General features: G+C 40.1%; 2 protein-coding genes, 1 long non-coding RNA gene and 1 pseudogene across 3 annotated transcripts; all 4 read left to right on the top strand.

Annotated features, from left to right (window-relative positions):
* Positions 1–10,346: 10,346 nt before the first annotated feature.
* LOC117151715 lies at positions 10,347–11,382 on the top strand. Its single transcript, XM_033320971.1, has one exon. It carries the CDS (start codon positions 10,390–10,392, stop codon positions 11,380–11,382), a length of 993 nt encoding a protein of 330 aa, XP_033176862.1. The 5' UTR covers positions 10,347–10,389.
* A 3,322-nt stretch (positions 11,383–14,704) lies between these two features.
* On the top strand, positions 14,705–16,449 carry LOC117151717. The gene is made up of 2 exons (XR_004461818.1): positions 14,705–15,208; positions 15,352–16,449. It is a non-coding gene; the product is annotated as an uncharacterized LOC117151717 (long non-coding RNA).
* Positions 16,450–23,391: 6,942 nt separating this feature from the next.
* LOC112212926 (WD repeat-containing protein on Y chromosome-like) lies at positions 23,392–26,769 on the top strand. Its single transcript, XM_033320972.1, is given in 13 exon segments — positions 23,392–23,403; positions 23,517–23,715; positions 23,996–24,196; positions 24,282–24,487; positions 24,626–24,826; positions 24,908–24,933; positions 25,411–25,629; positions 25,759–25,877; positions 25,880–25,973; positions 26,077–26,133; positions 26,135–26,158; positions 26,226–26,488; positions 26,650–26,769. Coding segments are annotated over 13 exon segments (1,695 nt in total). The 3' UTR covers positions 26,724–26,769.
* LOC112212927 lies at positions 24,940–25,057 on the top strand (annotated as a pseudogene).
* Positions 26,770–27,306: the final 537 nt, after the last annotated feature.

Here is a 27,306-nt window from a genome sequence, read left to right as displayed (position 1 = left end):
GTCTCGCCGCTCTGCTCTGCCGTGGAGCGCGAGGCCAGCTCTTTTCGGAACGCCTCGTTCTCCGCCTCTAACGCCGCTATGCGTCCTTCCGTTATCGGGAAGACGCCAGGAGCGGTGTCCATCTTTCTCACAATCTCTCTTGCGCCAGCGGCGATGGACCTCGCCGCTTCTCTCAGTATCTTCAAGTGTGCGCCCTTGAAGTTGCGAGATAATTCGGCAACCTTGGTCACATCAGAAGCTCGACGGCGCACTTCCGCTCCTATGTCCACAGTAGTAAATGTCCTCATCTCGATGGCCAGTTCCGTGGAAAGATATGGAGATCCGCTGGCCTTTCTCTTCTTCGCGCGGGGCGCTCCGACGGCGCAGGTCTCTTCTTCCTCCGACATTTGCTCGGTCCGTAGGCTCCCCGTGCTCAGTGAGGAGCGGAAGGCCCCCTTCTCGAAAGGGACCGCCTTCCTCGTACGTCTGGTGCTAACGCATGTAGGCTCAGCAGCCAACTCCGCTTCGCCCCCTCTTCTCATGGTTTCATCCACTTCTTTCTCCTCCTCTAAAATTGTGTCCTTTTTCCGTCCATTAGGCGCGCAAAATGGCCACTTATACCCGCACTTGTCACTACCTCCAGTCACTACCATTTTCACAAGGCGCGCGAGACGCGCTTTCGGCATCCGTGCCAATATGGCTGCGTCCGTGTAGTTCCTCGGTTGGCTCGTGCAGCGGCGTTATTGTTGCGCGTCCGAATATGGCATCCTCACCGCCATAACCTCACATGCGATTTCATTTCACTTGTAATATCTTCTCCAGACCAAATTCTGCTAGTTTCCATACCTGCTTTTTTTCATAGGCACTAGAACTTCACTCGGATTAACATCCTTGTACAAATTGTCGAGGTTTCCCGGAGATTTGGATCCCATTCACAGCTCCGTCCTAACTCCATGCAAACAACCCCCGTCACGTCCATGAACCGAAAGTTGGGTTCAGTAACTTAGCGTCTAGAAAAGAGTCTTTTCACTTGTCGCGTTGATGACTAGGTTTTGACCGACTGTCGTGCTATTACAGAGGGAAGTTCGTTATGGGTATATCTAAAGTACGAAGAAAGCGGATTCGTTGATCACATTTTTCGTTAGAAAAGTCAGGGTAACTTAGGGTGGATACTTAAGTTCATTGAAGGTCTGAATAACGGTAGGTGGATATTCGACGGCCAGCCAACGAGGGTTGGCGTACGGATTATCTCGCGTGACGTAACACGGTTCTTCGCCACATATAGCAAATTTCTTTTTATAACTGGTGGATCACCTGGATTAATTGCCTCAAAATAATTACAGACATTGTGAAATATGCCCACCTTGATATTCAATACATTTATTATTTCTTCTTAACATGTTTCTAAAGACGCTTAATAATACCTCTTCACTTATTTGTAACGCACGCTGTAGTTTCGACCAATCGCGGGGAGACGCAATCGCGAGGAGAGACGTCAATGGGAGTCGTAAATTCCCGTTACGATTATAGCAATCGGCACCACGAATTGATCGATTCCCTGATTTCCGTTGAGATAATAGGGGTGATTCAGTTTATATATCACTGTGATTCACAGAATTATAAGTTATATATTTCCAACACTTAGATTACACTGTTGAGTATATACAAATAGATAACAAAGATAGATATGCCCGCTAGAGCTGGGCTCTTATAATTGAATTTAGTGTATTAGTGGACGTAGCACTATAGTATACTTAGTAGAGGAGATGTATGTTCGACAATATCGAGAACCGACTTAAATAGTTTACGTGACTTACGCTCCTCTAGCGTCGTATTTAGACTTAACCGTTAGGCGTTAGATTTAGACTTAGTAGTTGACTTGACCCTCCTGATGTCGCAGAAGAAGTTTGACTTGACTCTCCTGAGGTCGTAGGAGCAGGTACAGTCGTACAGGTACAGGTCGTAGTATAAGGTACAGTGACGATACTGTGTCGTAGGAAAGCTAGTGATGGGTGTGTCTAGCGCACGGGACCACCGGATTTGTTCATGACAGTTTTGGTCAGGACAGTGAGGGCAGTATACATTGCTTCTGATTGGATAAACGTAGGTTGGTGGACTAGGAAGGGTCTTAGCCGTCTTCGATAGAAAGTTGCTATTAGGAAGCATCGTACGTTGGAAAAACCAACTTTCCCTTGTCAAGCCGTAGTAGACAATAGTCTTTAGAAAGTGATTTAGAAAAAGACATTTGTTCGGTCTGAAGGACCTTAGCAAGCAAATTGCTGGGTTTTATGACGGGTCCTTAAGGTTATTGAGGGTACAGCGTAAGAATGAGCGAACATCTGGTGTCCGCCTGGCCCGCGGTATGGCCTGGTCCAGGTAGAGGATCGCCCGACGTAACACACGCCTTTCGATATTCTCCTCAGCGGTTTCGATTTGTACACATCAGTCTCTAACACCCCATAGAGAAAGAAATTCGGAGATGTTAAATCGGTATATCAATCGTATAGGCCATAATACATCATTGGATGCCTATTAGACGTGGCTATCCTGTTATTATCTTATTATAGCTTCGGTGGCTGCGGTATGCAGGATGTTTGTCAGACGTGATTTTCCTATTACTACTTTCCGAGTCTGTAACAGCAGCAACATCTCTCGTGCTCCTTCAATTGTTCATTTCCGCAATATAGCGTACCATACACCAATTTTAGTCGTATGCATTGGTATCTCCCAAATTTCTCCAAGATTGGTAGTGGGACATGTTGGGCTATTCTGCCAGTTGATATATCTATCTAGATGGAACCATATCTCGTCGCAGAAAAAAATGACATATCTAAAACATGGTCATCTTTTTCTTATAGAAATACTGGGAATCACCGATAACACTGGGGGCAGATGTTATTGCAGGATGGCCGAGTGTAGTATCGTGGACGAAAAGCCTAAGAGTTATCGGGCGAACCACGAACAATGTCGCGAGAGCCGAGGCGCCGTCGGGTCCACCAATGTGTCATGGGTCTTTTCAAGTGCATAGTTTCGTAGAAAAGACCTGCGTGACCCTGGGCACGAGCGTCTGCAGAACACGTGTGCGGTGGGCCTAGCAAAAGACAATAGAATGCTACAACGGCCAGACAGAAGCGAGTCGAGAAGCAGCGTGCGAGTCGAGAAGCAGAGCTTGCGAGTGGCGTTACCGAAAGAGTGTTGATTGCATTTTGTGAAAGTCGAGTCGTATTCTAATCATTTAGTTGTGCTGCTTTCTGTACGTTTGGCGTGAATATTTCAGGTTGAACAACAATCGTCTTTTCTGTCCAATTAACATCTGTATCATCCATTCCTTTGTAAACATATTATATCACGATATTACAGTTATTTCACACTATCGGCGTTTAGTTTCATAACCGGTATGTAAGTAGTTGCATAACAGATATGTAAGTAGTCTAGAATATATATTATTATAAATTTTCATATCCGGGAGACCCTTAATGAAAAACGAACGAATATTATATGATAGTTTCAGTGATGAGAGCAGGAAATATGATGAAGGCAATACAAGTTCATTTGAAATTACTATTGGGTTGCCCGGAGAATTCATTCCGATTTTCATTTAGATTCTATATGCATTTGTTGAAGTATACAAGTGCCATTTTGTTCCACAACCTTTCTTCATCTTTCACGCAACTTAAATATTCCATTCTTCCAGAACTTCTAGGATTTACGGCGAAAAACTTTTCAATATGAAATAAAAAAAGTGATGTTTCTCTTGATGAAGATTATGATAATTCTCATAATAGATATTTGGAGAGAAGCAAACATTGATCTGTTTTACGTAATTTTACCGGAAAGGAAGAACTGATATAATATGAATAGTATATATAATATAAATATTAAAAAGGAAAAGTAAACAACTTTTAATTCTCTAATAATTTAATAAGAGGAGCATCTAACGCTCCTTTTCTCTCGATCTGTTTGACAATTATTTCATTTACTAATTTTTCTAGAGCTTCATATATGATCTCACTGCGCTCAAGTCTGTCAATAGACAACGTGCATAAAAAACGTTGATGCCACATAGTCAAAAAGGCTTTAAGTGAAAACATACATACATGCCTGTATGAAAACTGCAATTGCTCACGAATACAGTTTCAACTTGGATTTGAGAATCCTATAAGATATCATTTTAAACTACACTAAATATATAGAGCACGCTGTCCCGCGTATCTAACAGATATCTGTAAAATGTCGGTCCTACTAAATTAAACTCGGCACTAGTTTATAGTAGTAAATCTAGGTATCAGAAATTTGCACCGTATGAAGAAAGCCCATCGAACTCGGTGTATTTATTACCGTTACGAAACATATATACTCTAGTAGGAACATTCCTAACACGATAATGCTTAGAGGAAAGCACGCCAGAATCGCTGTCTCTCAAATCCATTCAATGAATAAGAGACGAATGAAGATGCGTATTATAGTTATATGCAAGTATCCGTAAAGTGGTGAGACGTTCGAACAGGTTTGTTCGATGAAAATCAGCTACATACTCTGTTCCGGGTGAAGAAATGAGCGCCTAAGTGGTTGAAAAAGGAAGGTGAAATAAGGAGAATACAAAGAATTGATGAATGTAAGGAAGAGAAGCTAAATCTCAAAATAAGGAAGAAGAATAAACAAGCTACTTACGATGACACCGTTGCTAGTCATCTGTTCTCGATTGCCTCTGCCACCGCCCTTGTTGAATAATTTAGCAGTTGCAGTATATTTGAGCATATTATATTATATTTCGATGCACACTATCACTTCCATCACTTATTTCTGTGATTATGACCGAGGAACAAACAGAAGATACTTATCGTAAATTAAATTTAAGCAAGAAGAAATTTTTTGCGATTTTATAAAATAAAATAGGAAAATATCTATGTCGGTTTGTCATTATGATTAGAAATAGGGGCGCGTAACGAATCTTCTTTTGGACTAGATGTTGTTGTTATGCAATAGAGAAGATATTTACTAGTACAAATATGATTAATACAGAATTTGACAAGTAACCGTGATAATTAGATACTCGAGATGCTAATGGCAATGATCTTAGATTCAATAACGAATCCGCGGTCAACGGGATAGCCGAATGTACTTTCCTCCAAAGTCTACGTCTGACTCTTTGTTAAAAACGTGGCATATTTACTGATAGTAAAGACGTTGTTTTACTCACTGATTCAGTGTGTCTTTCCGTCGTGATGGGATGTGTCTAAACTATGATGGGGTGTGTCTAAGAACACGAGATCATCGGATTCGTGGAGAGATCGCTTCGTTCGGAAAGTGAGGGAAATGGACGTTGCTGTTAATTGGTTAATTTCTATGTTGGTGGTTGAAGAAGGATACTAACCGCCCTTCAGAGAAAGTTGCTAGCGGGAAGAGTCGTTCGTGAGAAAAGCAGTAGGTGATAGATTTAGGGACTGTTAGGATAAAGACTGTTTGCCCGTTTGAAGGATCTTAGTTAACAAAATCCTAAGATTTATAGCGGCTCCTCAGGCTAACTGAACATGTACTGTGGAGATGCATCAACATCTGGTAATCATCTTGCCCGAAGAACAGAGTCTGCATGTGGCGTGCCAAGAGACAAAAACCGCTGGAATGTTTACTGTCGAGTGCCGCTACAACTATTCCTTTTTAAGGAGAGCTATACAATTACTCTGTACTTCTATTAGGTAAAAACGTTCATCCCGTGACCGCGGCTAGGGATAGCGATTAGTTGTCACTTCGAGCCCAATCTCATTATCACAAATCTCGGACAATTATAATTGGATTAAATCGTAAAGACGAAAGTATTGGGGATTTTCCCAAGAATTCCAAAGGGAACGCCCCGATGTCCTTTCATCTCCGACATATTTATATCAGCAAGGTTCATGACCTCCCTGTTTTTACATTAAATGTTTCGAAAAGTTGTATTTCAAACCATGGCATGGTTTTCGTTGAAGGTAATCGTTTCGTGGAGGGAAATTTCAAATAGTGAATGAGTCAAATTATATAGTTCTGGAAGAATAATATAATTAAACATGAAAATATTAAAAACCTGAGTACATCGAAATATAACAGATATTTTACAAGGGAAGTAAAACATGAAATATTAACATAATTAATATAACAAATTATTTATTTCTTCTTGAATATATTTTGTATGACGCAATTTTTTCTAAAATATATTTTGTATGGCGCGTGCTATCATTTTGTTATCTCAAATTTATCTGCTATTTATATTTCTTTACATAATTTTCATAATATATTTATGAAATAGATGTATTTTCATAACCTATATTCTACTAGATATTTTTCACATGTTCAATGAGATATGTAGTATAGGAAGTGCATAAATATATATTTTTTATGTATCTTCAAACACAAAGTAGAATATTGAGCACGCTATCATTTTCCTGTGGATTGTAAAATGATCAACTGTGGTTGATAAATTATTAAATTGCAAAAATTTGTCGATTTGTACTACGATGTGCGGAGTGTGAATAGTAACGGTAGTAAACACACAATTGAATACCCAAACGACAAACTCCTGAGCTTTATACTTATTTTTATCGTTCAATCTTTATCGATTCCATACGAGCATCGACCGCTCTGGGATATTTGAAATATAGGTAGTGTCTGTGATGAGCACCTGCGTGGAGCAGTCGTAGAGAGGACGGAGCTGTCAGCGTGGCCGAAATCTCCGGGAAAACTGGAGAATTCAGTCAATGAAGATACGAGGCCCGGCCGGTGCAGAGATGAAACTGGCCCAGGCTGGCAAACCACCCGCTTAACATTATTCCTAAAAGTATGCATAATATAAAAATGGTCAGAGGCTGAGTACCAGTCTAAGACACTACTCCCGCTCCAACTCAACCTCATTCGTCGATTAACACTAAGTATAAACACTAAGTCCGGGAAACTAGTCCTTCCATTCCTCAGTACGCGTCGCATACCAGCGCCATGTTTCGGCGGAGGCTCTCAGCTTCCTCATCTATGCCTGATTACCTCGTGGCGGCATCCACTCCAGGTAACCACTATAGTGGCCGCTTGGAGTAGATCTCTCTCCTTCTCTTTGACCTTCCACCTTGGTAATGGGTGTACACGTCCCCCGCTCGGACTGCAGCCATCACCTGCGGACGCCGTCCCAGGTCTAAAATATCATCCACCTCCATAAATATATAGAGGTGGTCCGAGAGTGACTCAACCTCCTTCTTTCCAGCCTGCGATCCGTGTGAACGCGTTGGGGGTCGTTCACCCTGTGGAGCCCCTGTTCACCAACAGAAACCCGAGTTCCACAGCCCACCATGACCGCGCCAGCCCGCATGCATTCGTCCTGGGGGCATTCTATGGAGTGAGCATTGAAATCCCCCAGGACGAGCACCTGGTGGGGAAGGAATCGGCTTACGCAATTGCCAACCCCGTCTAAGAATTGCTCGAATGCAGCCCGTCTGCTGTTGGGCGAGATGTACATACCCGGTACCACCATTCCTGCCCACTTGAGCGATTCAGACGTGAAGAAACATATTATGCGATAACGAAAAGATTTGAAAGAATTCAAGATCAAAAAATTAGAATACATTCTGGTTGAAAAGAAGAAACCAAAACCATTAAGACTATATAGGCCGCGAATTAAAGCAGTGTGTGTAAAAATCAAATTTGTAATTTCAAATCACGCCGTTTTATAAATTCAAAAATGTTATTCAGTTTCATATATTCTTTACAGATAGGACGGTAAGAAACATAAAACTGTGTTCAGTGAGATAGCTGAACGAGAAAAATTGTTGCACAAGAATAAAAAAGAAATAAAAGGTGCTATGCGTGAAATACGAAGAAACAGAGCTTTCTTAACGAAACTACAAATATAACAACAGAATAAGAGCGATGAAGGGCGTAAGCGGAAGATGAAAGAAATATTTAGCGAAGCTTCAGTGCAACAGAGTAAATTAGAGAAATTAAAACGGAAGAAGTAATAGTAACATAATAAGCCGCGCATTCCGGAGTCCTTGTATATTATCTATCTTAGACAATATTGGTATTTTGTATGTTGTATTTTGAATGATTGTATCAACGATGACCTCGGATATAACGGATCGTGATCACTGTATTAGCGTTTTTTAGGATTCTTATACTTTCATTAACTGTAATAAATGTAAATAAACATTTTCGTAATAAGTAAATCTTTTAACCCATTTCGTTTGTGAAAACAATATTGTAATTCTATCATACGGAGGTAATTCCTTACGAAAAAAATTTAGCAGGAAAGAAAATAAAATTCTCAGGTGCGAGGCTTAGATCTCAAGAAAAACGAGTTCGAAAATTTGTCGAGTGTACTTGAATTTCGCTAATTATAACATAAAATTTTTGTATGACACTTCGTTTTTGCGAAAACCGAGTTTGAAAATTTAATGAGTGTATTTGAACATTGCTCATTCCAGACTAGGTAGAAGTAAATAATCAGATTATTCTACATGTGAAAATGAGTCGGAAATGTAAAATAAAATTTATTCAGAAGACGGTTTGTTTTCGAGGAAAATAAATTTGCAAATCTATCACACGTGTACACTAGGACAATTCTTAACACGTTCAAATTCTATTTTCTTGAAAATTAAGTAAAAAAAACTAATTGACAAATATTATATCACACTTTTAATTTATTTTCGCATGCAGAATAACCTTCTTCTTATATTTTCATAGGGGATCGCCTTACGTCCGCGTGTATCGTAAAAGCATTTTCTTCGACCACACCCTATATAAACCGACGCAATCTTAACAATAGAATATATATGAACAATATATATGTAATAAATGGACTTCCGGTTTGGACGCGGGCGAAGGTAACACGTGAGTAGTAAGCGCTGTGAAAAAGTGAAAAGTGAAGGGGAAAAGGAGGAGGAAGACAAAAGGGAAAGAAGAAGGGAAAGAAAAGGGTGAAAGCACGAAGAGAGGGTATAAAAAGTATTTTAAAAAAGTGACAAAAAGTGCGAAACATAAAGTTAGGAAAGAAGAGGTTAGGTGGACGAAAGTACAAAACTAATTGGTCAGGAAGAAGATAGATGGCGACAAGAAGCAGATCGAGGATAACGGACAAGGCGAGAGAGAAGGAAGATCGCAGAAACACGCTGGAAAGGTACAGCGTGACAGAGAAGGAGGCAGTAAAGAGGGAGGGCGGCAAAGAAGGATGGGACGAGAGGATGGAGAAAATAGAGGGGGGTTGGAGGTGATGGTAGAGCTAGTAGAGGAGATGAGGAGGGACAGGAAAGAGGAGAGAGAAAGATGGGAAAGGGAACGAGAAGAGGAGAAGGAAAGGTGGAAGAAGGAGAGGGAGGAAGGGAGGAAAAGATGGGAAAAGGAGAAGAAAGAGTTGGAGAACAGAATCAGGAGGTTTGAGGAGGATCAGGACAGGATGGAAAGGGAGAGAAGGAAGAGGAACATCGTAATAAAGGGCGCGGAATGGGGGGAGGAAAGCGATAACGGGATAGACGCAGTGTACGTATTGAACCATATAATAGATAAACAATTGAGTGGGGAAAGAGGGAAGCCATATGCATGCTTCGCGGATCTGAAGTCAGCGTTCGATAAAAGTCAGCGTTCGATAGGGTTAAGAGGAAGAAACAGGGAGAGATAATGAGGAGAATGGGTGTGAACGAGAAGTTAACCAGAAGGATAGAGGAGATATACGAGGAGACAAAGAACGTAGTGAGGATCAGGAACAACAACACAGAAGAGTTTTGGACGGTGAGGGGAGTGAGACAAGGGTGCCCGTTGAGCCCGACACTATTTAACATCTATGTGGCAGGGCTGGAAGAGGAAATGAGGAAAGGACAAGTAGGAGGCATAGTGGTAGGAGACAGGAAGGTATGGTCATTATCATACGCGGATGACATTGTATTGACAGCGAAGAGGAGTTAAAGGAAATGATGAAGAGATTTAACACATTCCTAGAGGAAGTGGAACTGGAACTGAGCACCGAAGAGAGTGAGGGTAATAGGCTTCATTGTTAATTGGTTAAACGAAGGTTGGTGAAGAGAGTGAGGGTAATAGGCTTCGTTGTTAATTGGTTAAACGAAGGTTGGTGGACTAGGAAGGGTCTTAGCTGCCCTCGATAGAAAGTTGTTATTAGGAAGCATCGTGCGTGGGAAAACCCAACTTTCCCTTGTCAAGCCGTGGTAGACAATAATCTTTAGAAATGATTCAGAAAACAGATGTTTGTTGGGTCTGAAGGACCTTTGCAAGCAAATTAGTGGGATTTATGACGGGTGCTTAAGGTTATTGAGGGTACGCCGTAAGAATGAGCGGACATCTGGTGTCCGTCTGGCCCGCGGTGTATGACCTGGTCCAGGTAAAGAGTCGCCAGGCGTAACAAATAGTGTTTGAAAAGAGAAAGAACAAGAGGAGGCAAAGGAAATGGAGATGGGGGAACAAGAACTAGAAGAAGTGGATGAAATTAGGTATTTAGGGTACATACTGCAAAAAAACGGGAGCAACGAGAAGCATATTCAAGACAGAAAAAGGAGGGCAACAATTGCGATGAAGAAGACATGGAGCGTAGGAGAACGGATATTTAAAAGGGACTACAAGAGGAGAATGAGGATGTTTGGAGCACTGGTAGAGAGTGTAGCGCTGTATGGAGCGGAGGTGTGGAGATGGAACATAGAGGAGAGACTGGACAGGGTAAAAAGGAGATACGTGAGATGGTTGCTAGGCTTAGACACAACAACGCCAAACTACATCCTCAGAGAGGAGTGTAAGATAGAGGAAATTAGAGAAAAGGCACTGAAAAGAGCAGTAAGGTATGAGAAGGAGAAAGCCTTGGAATCGAAGAAGGAATTAGTGAAGGGATGTATAAAGGAGAGAGAAAGGAATTGGGGAAAGGGCCAAGAAGGGAAAAGAGCAAGGAAAAGAAAGATGAGATTAGAGGAGGCGAAAGAGGGAAGGACTCGAGGAGAGGCAGGAGATAGACAAGAAAGGATGACAGCGAACCAGATCATAGAAGAAAGAAGGAAAAGAGAAACAGAGGAGAGGGAGAAAAGAATAAGGGAATCTAAATACAACAAATACTACAGAAACATGGCAAAAGAAGGACTACCAAAGTACCTAGAAGGAAAGATGAAATGGGAGGATAGAAATATGGTAGCAAGATTCAGATGTGGTAACGGAACCAGGGCAAGGAAACACTGGAAAGAGGAAGGAGAAAGAGGATGCAGATTTTGCCGAAAAGGAGAGGGGGACCTGAAGCACGTAGTAGAGGAATGCGAGATTACAGGAGGAGCAAGGAACATGGGGGAAGTGCTAAAGGAAACGGGAGAAGGACTGGCAGAATTGAAAGCGATAATAGTGAAGAGAAGAGCAGCAGAAGAGGGGGAGGAACGACAGGGAGGGAGCACAGCAAGGAAGTAAAAGCCAAAGAAGGATAAGCGTTAGATATAAGTAAAGGCAATATAAGAGATGTAATCTGGAAGTTGTCCAAAGCCGAAAGACACGGATTAAGATTAATAAATAATAAAAAAATATATGTAATAAATGGTTTCTAGAGATACATTTCTTACTATTTACACTGTCCTGTTTAGTTAAGATATTATTGTTCTAAAATGATTAAAATGAACCAAATAACCATCTGGTTTGCGAAAACTTATGAAACTTCTACCAACGTGTACCTTACACTTTTGTAGTAACACCAAAATAACACCGAACCCGATATAATTTTTTTACGTGGGGAGATCAACGTTGGGAAATCAAGTTGGATTCGATGGGAGGGAGGAGCTATACGGCCGAGGACAACGAGACGCATGGGCTAAGAAAGGAAGGGAATAGGTGAAAGCCTAGGGCTACCTCAGTCATTAAATTTACTATCGATGTTACTATCACCGTGATACCGAATCCGAACGGAAAGGAGAAGGGTGACTGGTTCAGCCTATTTAAGCCGAGCAAGAGGCTTCAGCGAAGCCCGATTATAAGTGAAAGTAAAAATGGGGGAGGATGCTGGCGACGAATAGGAAGGAGGAGAAATTTTATTCTATTGAGATATGTATAATTTTCTGTGCTGGACTAGGTTAAATGCGTAGTAGAGATACTTGTATGTGAATGTCAGTGTGTGGAAGTATGTGTGTCCGAAGCGTCTCGAAAACAGATGAATGTAAACTCTTCAGTCGGTTAAGGTCCGTCGAAGGGTCGGTTAAGGGTCGTCGAAGAGTCGGTTTACAGTCGGGTATAGAAGAAAATACTGAGACGCGTGCAAGTGTGTATCGATATATAAGGAATCGTTCATGAAATAAATATATCATTGTTTTAATATTAATCCTCAGTATAAATTTAGTGTTCCTATAATATTATTTCGGCCTCAAAGATCCACAATTCTCAACATGTTCGGCGTTGGAGACAGCGAGCAGAGTACGCCGAATATAGAGAGGAACGACAAGGAGGTGAGATATCTGGCGAGGAGCGCGCTAGATATGGGAAATAGCGCGAGGGAGGATATCGACGCTCCGAATAGCGAGGTCGAGGGAGAAGAAGTAATGGTCACGATGAGCGAGATGAAGGGTTCGCAGACCTTGTCGGGGGCAGTGCAAATGCTAAACGTACCGGTGAAGGTGCCGAATCTCGACAAGGAAAGGAACGAGGGAATCCGAAAAATAGGTGACGTGATAAAAGGTATCGGTCAGAGGACAAGAAGAAGGAGGTTAAAGACTGGCCATGGAAACGTGGAAGCGAGGTAATACATGCGACGAGAGGAGGGAGAATACGAGCGAAAGAATAGCGGCCGAATACTCCAAAAGAAAGATGATGTCCTCCGGTGAAGGGAGGAAGGTCGCAACAGCTAAGAGCCTAGGGAAAGGGGAACCTACTTATGCGGAGATGTGCGGTAGGTCGGTTGTCAACGAGAAGATGGACAGAGAGAGTAGCGAGGATTCGGAGGGTTGAAGCACGGTTGGCAGAAGAAGGAAGGAAAGAAGGGGGCCCCAGGGTTTGTCATCTTCCGGTGTACGTGCTGTAGAGGTTTATGTGAAGAGGATGTAGGTGCGCGAGAATTAATGACGAGATTACTTGTTGTTGTAACCGTCAAATATATTTAAATCGATAAATTAAGACACAGTCGTAAACGTGAGTCGTTGGTACGAAGTATAAATCACAGAATAGAATCGCGGAATAAATACTCGTAAAGGTTTGTCGTGTAACTTGATAGACGCTCGTAAGATACTCAGAAAAAACTCTCGATGCTGTTAGATACACGATATGTACTCGATATGTACTGTCGTTCACGATCGTCTTCGTTTATTTATACTGGTCGGGGGAGAGTCGGAAAATTGAAATTCGTCTTGATTCGACGATTGCATGTAGCGGTGACATTGTTTTTGCCCGGAGTTTATTTGTCGTTATGTTTCATGCGTCAAGGCTAAGTCAAGGTCCTGAGGCAAAACAATAGCACGAGTTGCTCTCGACTCGCGTCGTCCTTTGACTCCTGTGCCGCTACAGTGCCAACGAAGGGGGAAAGAGAGTAGGCGGCAAAGGAGGAGGAAAGAGGCGATCCTGATCAAAGTGGAGGAAGGTCGGGGCTGGATCAAGACATACAAAAAGTTCATGGACGCCAGAAATATGATCGAGGGGGCGACGGGTATGAGAAAGTCCTGTGCTGATCACATATTTATCGAATTCTACAGGAAGATCATAATGAGTGAGGTGCAGATAAAGAATATCGATCCCCTTACCACCAAGGAGGAGCTGGTGGAGGATTCAAGAAGAGAGTGGGGGATGAAGAGTGGAGAAAGTGTCGACGTGAGAGCGTTGAGGATGGCGCCATGGGGTACTCAGGTGGCGGTGGCGGTGGTGGTGTTACCCGCGAGTGCAGTCCCACGGGAAGAGGGGGCGAGAAGATTCAGGACCGGCCTGACTATCGCTTCGACTATGCTGTTACCGGACGTGCAGCGATGCTACGAAGTGCACGGTGTCGTGTCTGGGTAGGGAACTGTGCAGGAGATGTGGCAGCAGCGAGCACGTAATGAAAGAGTGCACGAAGGGGCCTAGGTGTGCGACGTGCTGCAAGCACGTAGGAGAGAATGCTAGGCACGTTACGGGCTCGTTGGCCTGTCCGATGGTCGGGGTGGAGGGCAGGAGCAGAAGAAGATAAAGGTCCTGCAAATAAACTTGAATAGATGCAGGCTTGCGCAAGACTTGTTGCAGTACGCATGTGAGAACAGGGTGGATGTAGTGTTCATCTCCGAACCGTATAGACAGTTGCCGTATGGGTACAACGATGCGGTTGGGGATGCGTCGCTATGGGTCATACTGTTCCATGGGCGGCATGCGGCGAGCGAGACGCTGGTCTGCAAGGAAGGACTGGTAGGCATCAGGGTCGAGGACACGATATCAGCACTATTTAAATTTTTGTATCATTGATATTTCCATTTTTAAGAGAAACATTGACATCAGACGTTAATGATGTATAAGTGTTTGGTATTTTTCATCAATTGTTAATGTTACCAATTCTTCTTTGGCACTCGAGCAATAATCTGCACAAAAGAAAACATTCGAATGATATCCAAGTGAAGCGATGATCTAGTTGCTTCTGATTTAAATAGAAGTGTAATTATAAGTAAGAGTACAATTTGAGCTGGCCCAGATCCGCACGCTAGCTGTGTTATCCAATAACTGAAAACCCCGAACCCAACGTCCCCTGTCTACTGTTTATGGTCTGTCTCCGTCGCAGTCTTTTGTCTACACGCTGTCGATGGCTTCAGTGTTTGAGAAAACTAAAAAGACCAGATGTAGAGTTTTCTTAGAAGTGGTGACTACTTCAACACACCATTTTCTAAACCGGAACGTATACCATTTGCTGATCGACGACAAGTAAAATGTTTTAAATGTGGTAAGTCGGGACACGTGGCACCACAATGACAAAATTTTCAATTGGCCAGCCAAAGAAACCTACCAACCACACGAATAAACCAGATCAGAACAGATGAGAACGAGGATCAACAGCAACAGAGAGAAATGACAACGAAAGACCAAGAATATCAGGGGTTAACACAACAACTAGACGGCTACTAACTAATACCATTTGGAGGAATTGCAAGAGAACGAATTCATTTAATTGATACCGGAGCAGGGATAAATTTAATCAAAGAAAATAAATCGGACACTAAGATATTCAAATCAGACGAACCTTAAACTTTTTATATGGGACAAGACAAATATTTCACTGATAGATTTGTTAGAATCATTATTTTAGGTAAACCTCATAAATTTTACGTAGTACCTAACGATTTTCCTTTGGTTGAAGAAGGAATTATAGGATTACCGTGTCTTGAATAATATCAATATGAAATTTCAAATGATGAAATCAGATTGGACAATAACGTCTTGTATTTTCAGAAACCTAAAGTTGTTCAACCAGGAGAAAGGAGAGTTCAAACTATCTACCTCGAAGGCAAACCGACGCGAGTATGCTTCTTCAATTCTAATGAGACAAATCAAGTAATCTCTAACGAAATTGATAATAGTAAAGACCTAGAACAAATTGCTAAATTGAAAACCATTGTGAGAACAGATCATATAGAACCCGAACTTTGTATACCGATTGAAAGGATTTTGATTCATTATATCGATGTGTTCAATTTATAGACTGATCTTTTACCTCGTACAAATTTGACACAATACACGATAACTTTGAAACAAGACAAAATCATAAATACTAAATCGTGTAGATCCCCGGAATGCCATAAAGCTGAAATCGAGAAACAAATGAAAGAAATGCCAAGTACAAATATTATGGAAGAATCAGATTCGCCTTACAATTCACCCGTTTGGGTAGTACCTAAGAAGTCAGAAATGGAGAATTGTGATAGATTTCGGAAGACTAAACGAACTAACTGATCAAGACGCATATCGTTTACCAGATATCAAAGATATTCTTAGTCAGTTAGGAAACGCGAAATTCTTCTAAGTGCTAGGTCTGTCATCAGGATTCCACCGAATTCCTGAATCCCAACTCAAAGAAATACACTGCATTCTCCACAAAAACAAAGCCACTTCCATCATAATCGCATGCCATTTGGACTGAAAAATACACCCGCAACTTTTCAACGAATGATGGACACAGCATTAGGAGGATTCGTCAATGTTAATTGTTTCGTATATTTAGACGACATTATAATTTTCGGAGATACAATTCAAAAACATAATCAAAATTTAGCAAAGACTTAGAGAATTGGGACTCAAGATACAGCCTGATAAATGCGAATTCCTCAAACCAGAGCTTGAATATTTAGGACATTTAGTAGCAGTCGAAGGAGTTAAACCGAACCCGAAGAAAATCAAGCCCGTGAAAGATTTTAGGGCGCCTAGGAACCCAACCGTGGCCAAATCATTTTTAGGACTGACCAATTATTATAGAAAATTTATACGTAACTTTTCCAAGATAGCCAAACCATTGACCGACTTAATTAAGGAAGATATTAGCTTTCACTGGACGAACGAACAATAAGACAGTTTCGAAACGTTGAAACAAAAATTATGTGAAGCGCCGATTTTAACTTATTCAGATTTTACAAAGACCTTCACGCTAACAACCGACGCAAGTAACGAAAGACTAGGAGCAGTTCTCTCACAAGACGGACATCCATGTTGTTTTATTTCAAGAACACTCACCCCGCCTGAGTAAAACTACTGAACAAGAACTTCTAGCAATCGTATCGGCAATAAAAAGGCTAAGACAATATCTGTAAATTCATAATTAAGACAGACCATCAAGTTTGAAATGGCTAAACAATTGTAAAGATCCTTCATCACGTTTAATGAGATGGAGATTGAAATTAGAAGAATATGAATACGAGATTGAATACCTAGAAGGTAAAGATAACACGGTAGCCGATAGTTCATCCAGAGTTCACGCGATCACAAAAACAGAAATCCTCAAGAATGAAGTTGTTATAGATCATACAGAACATTTCAATGAATAGAAGCAAGCGGCAGGAATTCTTGAACGACTTGATTTGAAACCAAACGACAATTCCTTTTACCAGTTGACCAAAGATGAGATAGGTGAATTTGGCTTAGGAAGATTATTCAAAATCATACCAACATTGGAATAGACAACACATAATAGACACAACTATAGACACAACAATAGACAACACATTTTCAGAACTAGAAAAGATTCAATTGAAACTCATAATTCTTTATTTCCACGATACATACAAAAAATTAACTTTTGCATGGGAACCAATAAAAGAGTTGACAGAAAAAGAGTAAATAGAATTCTATGTCAAAATCATAACGAAACTATAAGACACCTAGAAGTAGAGAAAAGTTATCAAAGTATTGAAGAAAAATATAAAATACCAGGTTTACTGGAAAAGATAGAGACTTTTATCAAAAATTGCGATACATGTTAAAAGAAAAAGATAACGCGAATTCGACCCAAGGAAATCCCAATCATTTCCGACGCGTCTTTGCAACCAAACGATAAAATAGCAATGGCTATCATTGGACGATTGGACGATTGGAGATGAAAACGAGGAAATCAATTCATACTTTCGATTCACGGCGAACTGGCGAAATATTTGATATTAGTACTGTGGCGGATCGGTACCAACAGGACGCCGACAGGTCGAGGCATCAACGAGGTCGTAACACCTCCCGGACGATCCGCGGGTACCAACCGCCACTAGAGTGCTACTACGACAACAACGAGTCTGTCTGTCTCGCTAGCGGTCGAATATACATACGGTGTCACGATATAAATACCGCAATTAGCGAGACTCCCTCTATGTCTGATTCCCTCTACGTCCAAGGCAGGGACTACCGGGTATAGCCTTACTGACGAGTCTACCGGTAGTCCCGGGACGAAACGCGCATTCTCTTTTCACCTGGCAGTGACTCCACTACCACCAAAATATAATCTATTCACTTCTCGACTGAAATTCGTATACTCCAGAAGGATCCAATCAGGGGCGTTGGAAGAAAACTACAGCCACTAAATCGTCGCTAAACGTAGCCGCGGTCGTGGAATGAACGTTTTTACCTAATAGAGGTATGGAGTAATTGTATAGCTCTCCTTAAAAAGAAATATTTGTGGCGGTACTCGACAGTAAACATTCCAACGGTTACTGTCTCGTGGCTAGCCACACACAGACCCTATTCTTCGGGCAAGATGATTACCAGATATCGATACATCTTCACAGTATATTTCCAGCTAGCCTGAGGACCCGCTGTAAATCTTAGGATTTAGTTAACTAAGGTTCTTCAAACGGACAAACGGTTTTTGTCCTAGCAGTCCCTAAATCAAACATAAAAATTAACCAATTAACAGCAGCGTCCATTTCCCTCACTTTTCGAACGAAGGATTTCCTCGACGAATCTGATCATCTCGCACTCTTAGACACACCCCATCATAACTTTCCTCTACAGCATCATCGTAACGGAAAGACATTCACGTACGTATCTCATCAGCGAGTTACACAGCGTCTTACGATCAGTGAATACTCTATGCTTTAATAAATAGTTAGTTGAGTAATACTTGTGCTGTGAACAAGTAAGTCATGTACGACTTGGACTTTGGAAGAAAGCACATTTGCTATTCCGTTGACAGTGGATTCGTTGTTGAACCTAAGGTCATTGGCATTAGTATCTCGAATATCTAATTACCACGGTTACTTGTCAAATTCTCTAATAATCATAATTGTATTAGTAAATATCTCCTCTAGTGCATAACGACAATATCTAATTCAAATGGACGCCCAAACGCCCTTAACCCCAATGAGAACTCGACATATATATAGCAGGGATAGATTACTCGACGATATCGTAATCCTTGGACGACCGATCGGCTCGGCAGACCTTTCCGAATCGCGTTTACAATCTCTGCGCAACGAAGCTGACATTTCGTAGGCACCAGCAGAGATGACCGCGACCACAACGATGCCATAAACGTGGTCGCTTGGCGCACCAGAAGTACAACGCTAATGCTAAGCCCATTAAACGCGTTGACGTTGTCGTTGGCATTGTCGTTGTACGTTGCACTTTGTCGCGAGTTCAATAGCACGAACAATCGATGAACGTAATAGCCAAGTATATTTCTCCCGACCTAATCGTACTTTCTATTCCAATGAAGAACGACTATCGCGTATCGGCTAAGTTTAAAATACTCGGTTTCTTAATGCTTGATGAATTGTTCCGCGCGATAAGCGTATTTGCTAAATCAATTAAATCAACGTTGACACAAATTCGATCGTAGCACGTCGGATATCGATCATCGATGGCTAGAAACGTCTTGAAATATCGACGAGTGCCTGGGCTGAGGCTGTTTAACCCATCAATCCGCTGGACTTACGTCGGTTTTTAACGGATCTATTCTTCTAGCTGTCCATTCGCGGTAAAATGTTTCAGTTTCACCTACTTTGACGTATTAGGCGCATTTCGAGTGACGATATTTCTCGATACGTTGCAAAATACTTTATTAGCGTGCTGCACGTCTGCTTCAACATCAGCTTCTCCGCGTTTGCAACGAGAGATGATACGGTTTAATCCTTGCATCACCAACACTTCGATCGCTCCATTCGTTCCGCATTATCCTTCGTATGCGTTGTCAGTCAGTCAGCCGATGCCGTTCCGGACGGCACCACACGCATTTCGCTACTCCAATCGTCTCTCCATGTAGATCGAGATTTTCTGCGGGCTAATTCTTTCTTTATTCTTACCCACCTTCTTCTTCCGAAAGATTTATCGTTTTGAAACAGTTTATAGGTAGTTTTGTGAATTCCGAAAACCTTGCCTTTTGGCAATCTGTATAAAAAATAAATAAAATAATTTCTGTAGTAAATTTATTATCTAAACATCGATCTAAAGCTAGACCTTTATAAAAATTTAATCTTTCCGCTTTGATGCGATCAGAGCGGCACTTTGTCGGTCATAAGCGACGTAATTATTAGAATTATTGAAATACGCGTATGATGGAAATGTTGGGTCTGAGGAATGTTTCGTTTCGTTTAGAAATTTGGTAAAACAGATTGGAAAGCGCTAAAAATCCAACTGAATCGGGATTATTTACGGAGTATCGATGAAACACCTTCGAACAACGTCGGCAACGTTTACGAGCTACTAACCATGCATTTGAATGACGAACGTTAACCGTTTGAATTCCGTTTTTTAAAGACAATACTAGCGACATCGCCAATTTTATTCCGATCACCATCGATTTTAATCGCGATTTGATTAAAGTTTAGATGAAATATAAGAAAATGGAAATTAATTTCAACGATCGGAGAGTGAAATTCTCTTTTTTTCATACATTGCCCATCTTTTAAGAATATTTTATTCGTTGCACAGTTTTAATATATTGCGAACTTGGGTCTCTCAAGATACCAGCGCAGTTAATTTGCCAAAATTCGTTTCTTCTTTTTCCTCGAGTTACCTGGCATTGTCCGTTGTGATCATTAACCAGCGACTTACAGTTTTGCTGGATTGCAGTTTTAAATCTTAGACCTGCTAGCACAGGTGAACGTTAGTGTTTAAAACAAGTGTCTGCTTGTTTCTTTTAAGTTCGATGAATGGAATTTGTTAGAATTTAATCTCGAAATTAAGATTAATAATCTGTGGAAGACACAGTGTTTACGTTGAAATAATATTATGTGATATTTATTAAACAAAATTACAGAACCAAATGTATTTAAAATATAAGTGAGTGTTATGGATTGTTGACAGTTGGCCAGTTACTCTCAGATTGACTGTACGTAGTGACCCATGGACCCTTAAAAGATTTTGAACCCCACTCTCTATACAGTAGTGAGTATAACCTGTCCTGTTCATATGCCTGTATAGGTGTCTGTGTGGCGGCACGTGCCACGGAATCTTCCAACGGTTTCGCGATACAAAGCGATACGCCGTCAAAGCGCAACACCGACGTGCCCAATGTGCCATCGATATCTTCACGCTCCTTCCGCCGAATTCTCGGAAGAGCATACACGCGCTAGTCGTCCCGGTACATCTAATGAACGCACGCTAATGGGGATATCGATGGGTAACAAAGGAAAGAACCCGTTCGATCAATCACCTTATCTGTATAAGATTGATATCGTTGCATTCCAACAGAATTTTTATATATCTTTATATATCCCTACGGAATGAAACCACCAAAACGAACAATGTTCTTCCATCATCTAAAATGCTCTAATTATTAAGTTCCAAGTTCTTGTATGAAAACTTGAACGTTGAACTGAAAGAAGTGCACGATATTCGTTGCTAACTTTAACAGAACTTTAAACTTTAAACGTTCGTTCGAGGAATTCCTAAGAATAAATAAATTAAAGTGATAAAAAAAGTTTGAGTTTAAACTGTCACGTCCCGCGCCCCGCACGATCCGTAGTGCGAACGTAAAATTGGTCATTTCTTTTAAATCAGGGTAATTTAAAACGTTTATTCAAAACCGTGTTTACAGTATTTGAAGTGAAAGGCGTGAAATTTGAAGTTAAAAACGTTAAAAGCTACATCTTACGATAAATTTATCTATGTTTTCATAATTACTAACTATGTTTTTATAACGATATTAAGACAGTTTAAAACTGTAAAGAAAGTAGGCAGTTTGAACAAACGTTGGGGACCTTCCCAAACATTTGCAAAAGAAAGACCCCGACGTTTTTTCATCTCCGACAAATATAAATAAATGTAGCTACTCATAGATGTTAATATTAATTACCGTTCGTCTATAAAATAATTAATTACCGTTCGTCTATGAAATAATTAATTACCGTTCGTCAACCGAATAATTACCATTCATCTACCGCAGAATTAGTTATCATTTTGTCAACCGAAGAATTTTATATCCGTCTAACTAAATAGAATGTGACGTAAACATTTTCTAATACGAAAAATTAACTAAAAAGAGAAACATCCTTCTGAGAAAAAATACAACACGATTATTATACTTAAAAAGAAGAAACTAAACAACGTGAAGTTTCAAAGAGTTCAATAACAACGGGATACAATGAGAAAATTGGACGAAGATTAGACGTGTCAGCGAGGAAGGAGGAATTTCATGCAATAAACCCGTCGCCAAAAAGATCATTCGTGGCTAGGAGATTGTAGCGCAATAAAACGAGGAAGGAAGTTAAAGAGTTCTTCCGCGAAATTATATTGAATCTCTGGAAGAGAGGTCAGCGAACTCTGGCACGCGTAACAACGTAACAAGCGTTGTAGGTGTCACGTCGAAGACACAAGGAATCACGAAACCGATAGATCGCCGGTGATCTTGTCACGTAAACTTGAGGGTTGTGTGATAAAATAACTATAGCTGAGTCGTAACACTACTATTAATTTTGTTTTAATTGAACTTTATTACAAATTCAACAATCAAACTGGAATACACACTGAATTAACATAAATCACAATTCACTCCAACCACGTTATGTAAAACTTAGTTACAATGATACGTTAAGCACTCGACTGTTATAAGGGTAGAGACCGGTAAAGATATGTTGACTATTCTAAGGATACGGAATAAGTGAAGTTTTACGGACGATACTGTGTCTGGGGAAAGCTAGGGATGGGTGTGTCTAAGGACACGGGACTATCGGACTTGTTGATGATAATTTTGGTTAAGGAAGTGAGGGTAGTAGACATCTTTCTCCGATTGGATAATAAGACGGTTGGTGGACGAGGAAGGGTTTTAGCCGCCCTCGTGAGAAAGTTGCTAACGGAACATACCAGACGCGAGGAAAAACTAACTTTCCGTGTTAACCCATAGTAAACAATAAACGTAAAAGGAAACCTGAGACAAGAGATACTCGCTTGGTCCGAAGGGCCTTAACTATGAAAATTCCAAGAGCCCCGGTAGGTACTTAGGACTATTGAGGGTACGCGCCAAGGATGTGCAGACATCTGGGCGCCATTCTGCCCGCGGTGTGTGCCCTGATCTCTGATGTGAATTGACGTCACAATCTCCTCGCGTTTATTGAGTATTGATTAGCAACTTCATGCTCTGTACGAGCGATTGAGCAAATATAGTCTGTATATCTATTTATTATTTTTAAATATATTCAACGGTTACGACAACAAGCAATAACATCTAATAAATCTCACGGTCAAACATCCTATATACCAGTCCTCTACAAGACAGTGCAGAAAAGTCGGATACCTTCTTCATATTTCAAAGCAAATATCGATAAATATGCAGTTAATAAATATTATTCCTAGTCTTACTTCCGTTGAGGTTTATTTTAGCAAATTTATTGAAAATTTTGCTACCTACGACACGGCGAATTTGTGAAAATACCGGATATCGTCAAATTATTTGCATTGTTAAGCGATATAAACAATGATAATGCCTCAATAATACTGATAATGCCTCAAAGACAGCCATTTAACTTTCTAAATTATCGTGCGATATATTTTCTATTCATAGGCAGCCTAAGAACAAAGATGTCGAATTTAGTAAAAATCGATTATTTCGTGTCCAAGAAATATGTTTACGCGTTTTACACGAATTCTATTTGAGGATATCAAAAGATCGCGACGTGACGTAAGAGAGAATGTAAATTAGTAAGCTAATTAGCAGCAATTTCAGTAGTAGTAGTAGTAGTAATTTCAGTAAAAATATCAAAGAGGACTCGTATATTGTACTTGGAGGTATGAGTGGATCTGTCAAAGTCATGTCTTTTAGTCCAATAGAGAAAGAACCATTTATACAAGAACCTCAATGTGATAGTTTATTTATTCACTATGAATCTGTTCTCAAGATAAATAATTTATCTTCAGAAACTTGTGTCATCGCGTCTGTTAAGTATGCGCAGGGAACAAAATTCACAAAAAATCACAGTCTACTCGATAATCGATATCATCAAATATTTTTGACATTTCGAAAGAAATTCTCGGTCAAACGTCTTCAAGTTCTCATACGTGATATACATGTAAAAGATGTCCTAGGACAGATAGATATATCACTGGTTCTGCAGTATTCTATGTAAACTTCTGCTTCCTACATAAACATGTCTTAATACGTTGTAACATACATTATAGGATGAACTGAAAGGATTGATAATTGTAGAATTTAAGAATGTATATACGGATTGGGTGAAACAAGTAGCCTATTATGGAAGTTTAAGAGCTTTCATGTTCAGCAGTAGATGTTGTAATTGTTCTTTATTATTTAGTGATCTTACAGAAGCAAGGATTCAATACAAATTCAAAGTTAACATGGGAATATCTTGCTTCACCTTTTGCGACGGTAGTTTACCATAAACTTTTCCTCGCTTATTGACGTATATGTATGTTGTAAGTACATCGTACCTTTTAAAAATATATCTACTTAGAGGGTCAGTTATTAATAACCAATAGACCAGATTGCATAGTGCGGGTTTGGAATCCTTTCGTGACTAGAAGAGCAAATAGTACATTCCAAGGTTATCGTGCACCTATTTGTGCCTTAATTGTACAAGATGCTGGTAAACGCGTGTACTCTCTTTCGAAAGATGGATGTATCGAAATGTGGGATGTATTAACTCAATCTTGTATTCAGGTTTTAATAATAAGATATCTCATTAGAAGATACTTTTCTCAAGTAATATTTCACTTAAAGAAATAAAAAAGCATTAATTAAAAATAGCAATATAAAATCTATGTATAATTAGAATTTAAGTCAAGTTATTTTATACAGACATACAATTGGGTGAACAGCGAATTTGGTGAACATACATCAATGACAGTGGTGTACAATACATTGAATCGTAAAATGATCATTGCTAGCTCAATGATCGCAGCGATTCTTTGCGATCCTAAAGTCAACAAAGATATATCTGATGGTTTTACACATATAAAATCTATCAGCCGCGTTTTATATAACCATCTCTACAATGTGGTAATTTATACGCTTTGTATAATTTTTATTCTCTACATCTACAGAAATGAAAATATTCTACGAAATCTTTTAAAAACTTAGGTAGTTACGGCAGGATTAGATTCTTGTATAATGCCAACGCCCATGCCGCGCTGAGTGCACTCGTTCCCGTCAGATCACGAAAGTTAAGCAGCGCCAAGCATGGATAGTACTTGGATGAGTGTCGTCTGGGAACTCCGTGTGACGTGGGCGAAGCCGGTGAGGTTCGGGCTTGGGCGTTTGTACCTCGGGGCCGCCAAGCAGTCCGGAAGGGGAACCGGGCTGTCTGGCACGGCGGCTCCGGGGACGAGGCGCGGTGTGACATGGCCATATACCGCTCCATCAGCGGTAGCATCGAGCACGAGGAGCGAGCATCGAGCACGAGGAGCGGGGAGGGGGGGGGGTGTCGCTCGCACCGGTTCTCGGGCCTCTCTCGATCGCAGCCGGGACGGTCTTCGTGGAGGTTTTAGTCGGTTGGAGTCCGACACTACCACGCCGCTTTCTCCAGAAGCGGCCTGGCGTTCGTGCGGATTTCCTCCATGTAAATATAAAAAAGAAATATTCTCTATAATAATTTGGGATCCATGGCTTGGAAATCGTTTATTCTTAGTAACGCATGCACACAGTAGATTATTATATGGTGAATTTCATGACATTGAAATTGCTGCTGCTTGTTTCGATGAATCTGAACAATTACTAGTAACAGGCGCTCGTGATGGTACATTGAAAGTTTGGAATTTTAATACTGGTACTTGTTTGCGGAACATTGCTCTTGAAACTCAGTGGTACGCACTTACCTATTTTGTTATCTTCTATTACATATCGAGATTAAAAACAACATTTTTAATAATTGTAAAATTCTGTTGATAATATTCGCAAATATATTTCCTATAAATTCGTTTGATTATGTAGAATGAAACAACCAGTTTAGTTTGGCTGGAAAATCGAATCTTATGTAGTAGTTGGAATCGTCAAGTCGTAGAATTTGCAACTTCTGGCGCATATGTATATAAAAAGAATTGGGGAACGATACAGATGCTACGGCAACTTTTAATGGAGAGATAATACTTTGGAGATTAGAAACGGGTCAACCGTATCGAAAATATAAAGTTAACGATCCAATGTCAAGGTAAGATCTAGAATAATATGAGAAATGTTGAAATAATATAAAAATTACACTTCTCGAAATAATGTGCTCTAATAAACAATGTTGACTAATCAGTGTTATATAAATTTAGGATAAGATACCACGAAGATGAAATAACGTATAAAATAAAAAAATCTGAACAAGAAAGAATTCATTTCGAAACAGAGGTATTCCATGGTATTGCAACTGTACTTTTCTAAAACAAATCTGAATCATAATGATAAATGTTTATAGGCAATATCCTACGGCTTCTAAACAGCAAGAATCTGCATTGAATATTGCATGAATTGTTGCTGTTCGAGCTACGTTATTTTTAAATGTTCGGCCGGTTAAGTCTGATGTTGGAACATTGTTAGTTTCTCTTAATTCAGGATATGTACAATTGTGGTCTCATCACCCTGCTAATGGATTTCTACAAGCTTTTACAGTTATGTATTCTATACGTGATTGTGCATTAGCATTAGCAACTGATCCTAAAACTCATTTTCTTGTAACGGGTAAAAAAGGAATGCATTTAATTTCTACAACATTACTTATTTATTGTAAGATTACTTTTTGTATGTGACGTGATACTTCATTGCGACAAAATATTTAAAATGGAAGAAAAGATAAAGCCAAAAAATATGATTGGAGAGTAAATCCGTTCAAAAAAATTTAGGACACAATGCCGGATACATTAAAGTTTGGTATCTCGCGAATTATTACATAATAGTGATAATAAGTCAAATCTAATAAAATTTACTTCTCGTTAAAAAGTTCAGTCGTACCACAACAATTATTTATTAATTATTTTATTTATTAATTCTTAAAAAGACATATAAATAAGAAAAGATGGTAAAATGTTATTAGTACAATTGTTGAGAATTGTGGATATTTGAAGCCGAAATAATGTTATAAGAACACTAAATTTACACTGAGGATTCATATTACTGAGGATTCATATTAAAATAGTAATATATTTACACTGAGGATTCATATTAAAATAGTAATATATTTATTTCATGGACGATTCCTTATATATTCATCGATACTCACTTGCACACGTCTCAGCACTTTCTTCCACACCCGACTGTTAACCGACTGACTAGTTTACAGTCATCTGTTTTCGAGACGCCGCGCACACACCGACACTCACATACAAGCATCTTTACTACGCATTTAACCCAGTCCAGCACAGAAAATTATACACATCTCAACAATAATAAAAATAATATATGCTTATGATCATTCTAAAATATAAAAAGTGTAGTTTGACGTTCTGTTTCTTCGACCGATCGCGGGGAGACGTTGTCGCTAAGAGAGACGTCAACGGGGG

Source organism: Bombus impatiens, unplaced genomic scaffold (assembly GCF_000188095.3).
Source record: "Bombus impatiens unplaced genomic scaffold, BIMP_2.2 scf_0381, whole genome shotgun sequence".
Taxonomy (NCBI): Eukaryota; Metazoa; Arthropoda; class Insecta; order Hymenoptera; family Apidae; genus Bombus; species Bombus impatiens.
The sequence above is the reverse complement of the archived record's forward strand: the minus strand, read 5'-3'. Positions and strand labels throughout refer to the sequence as shown.

Coding starts and splice junctions, on each gene's coding strand:
- LOC117151715 (XM_033320971.1), top strand. CDS start 10,390: ATGGAGATGGGGGAACAAGAACTAGAAGAAGTGGATGAAATTAGGTAT.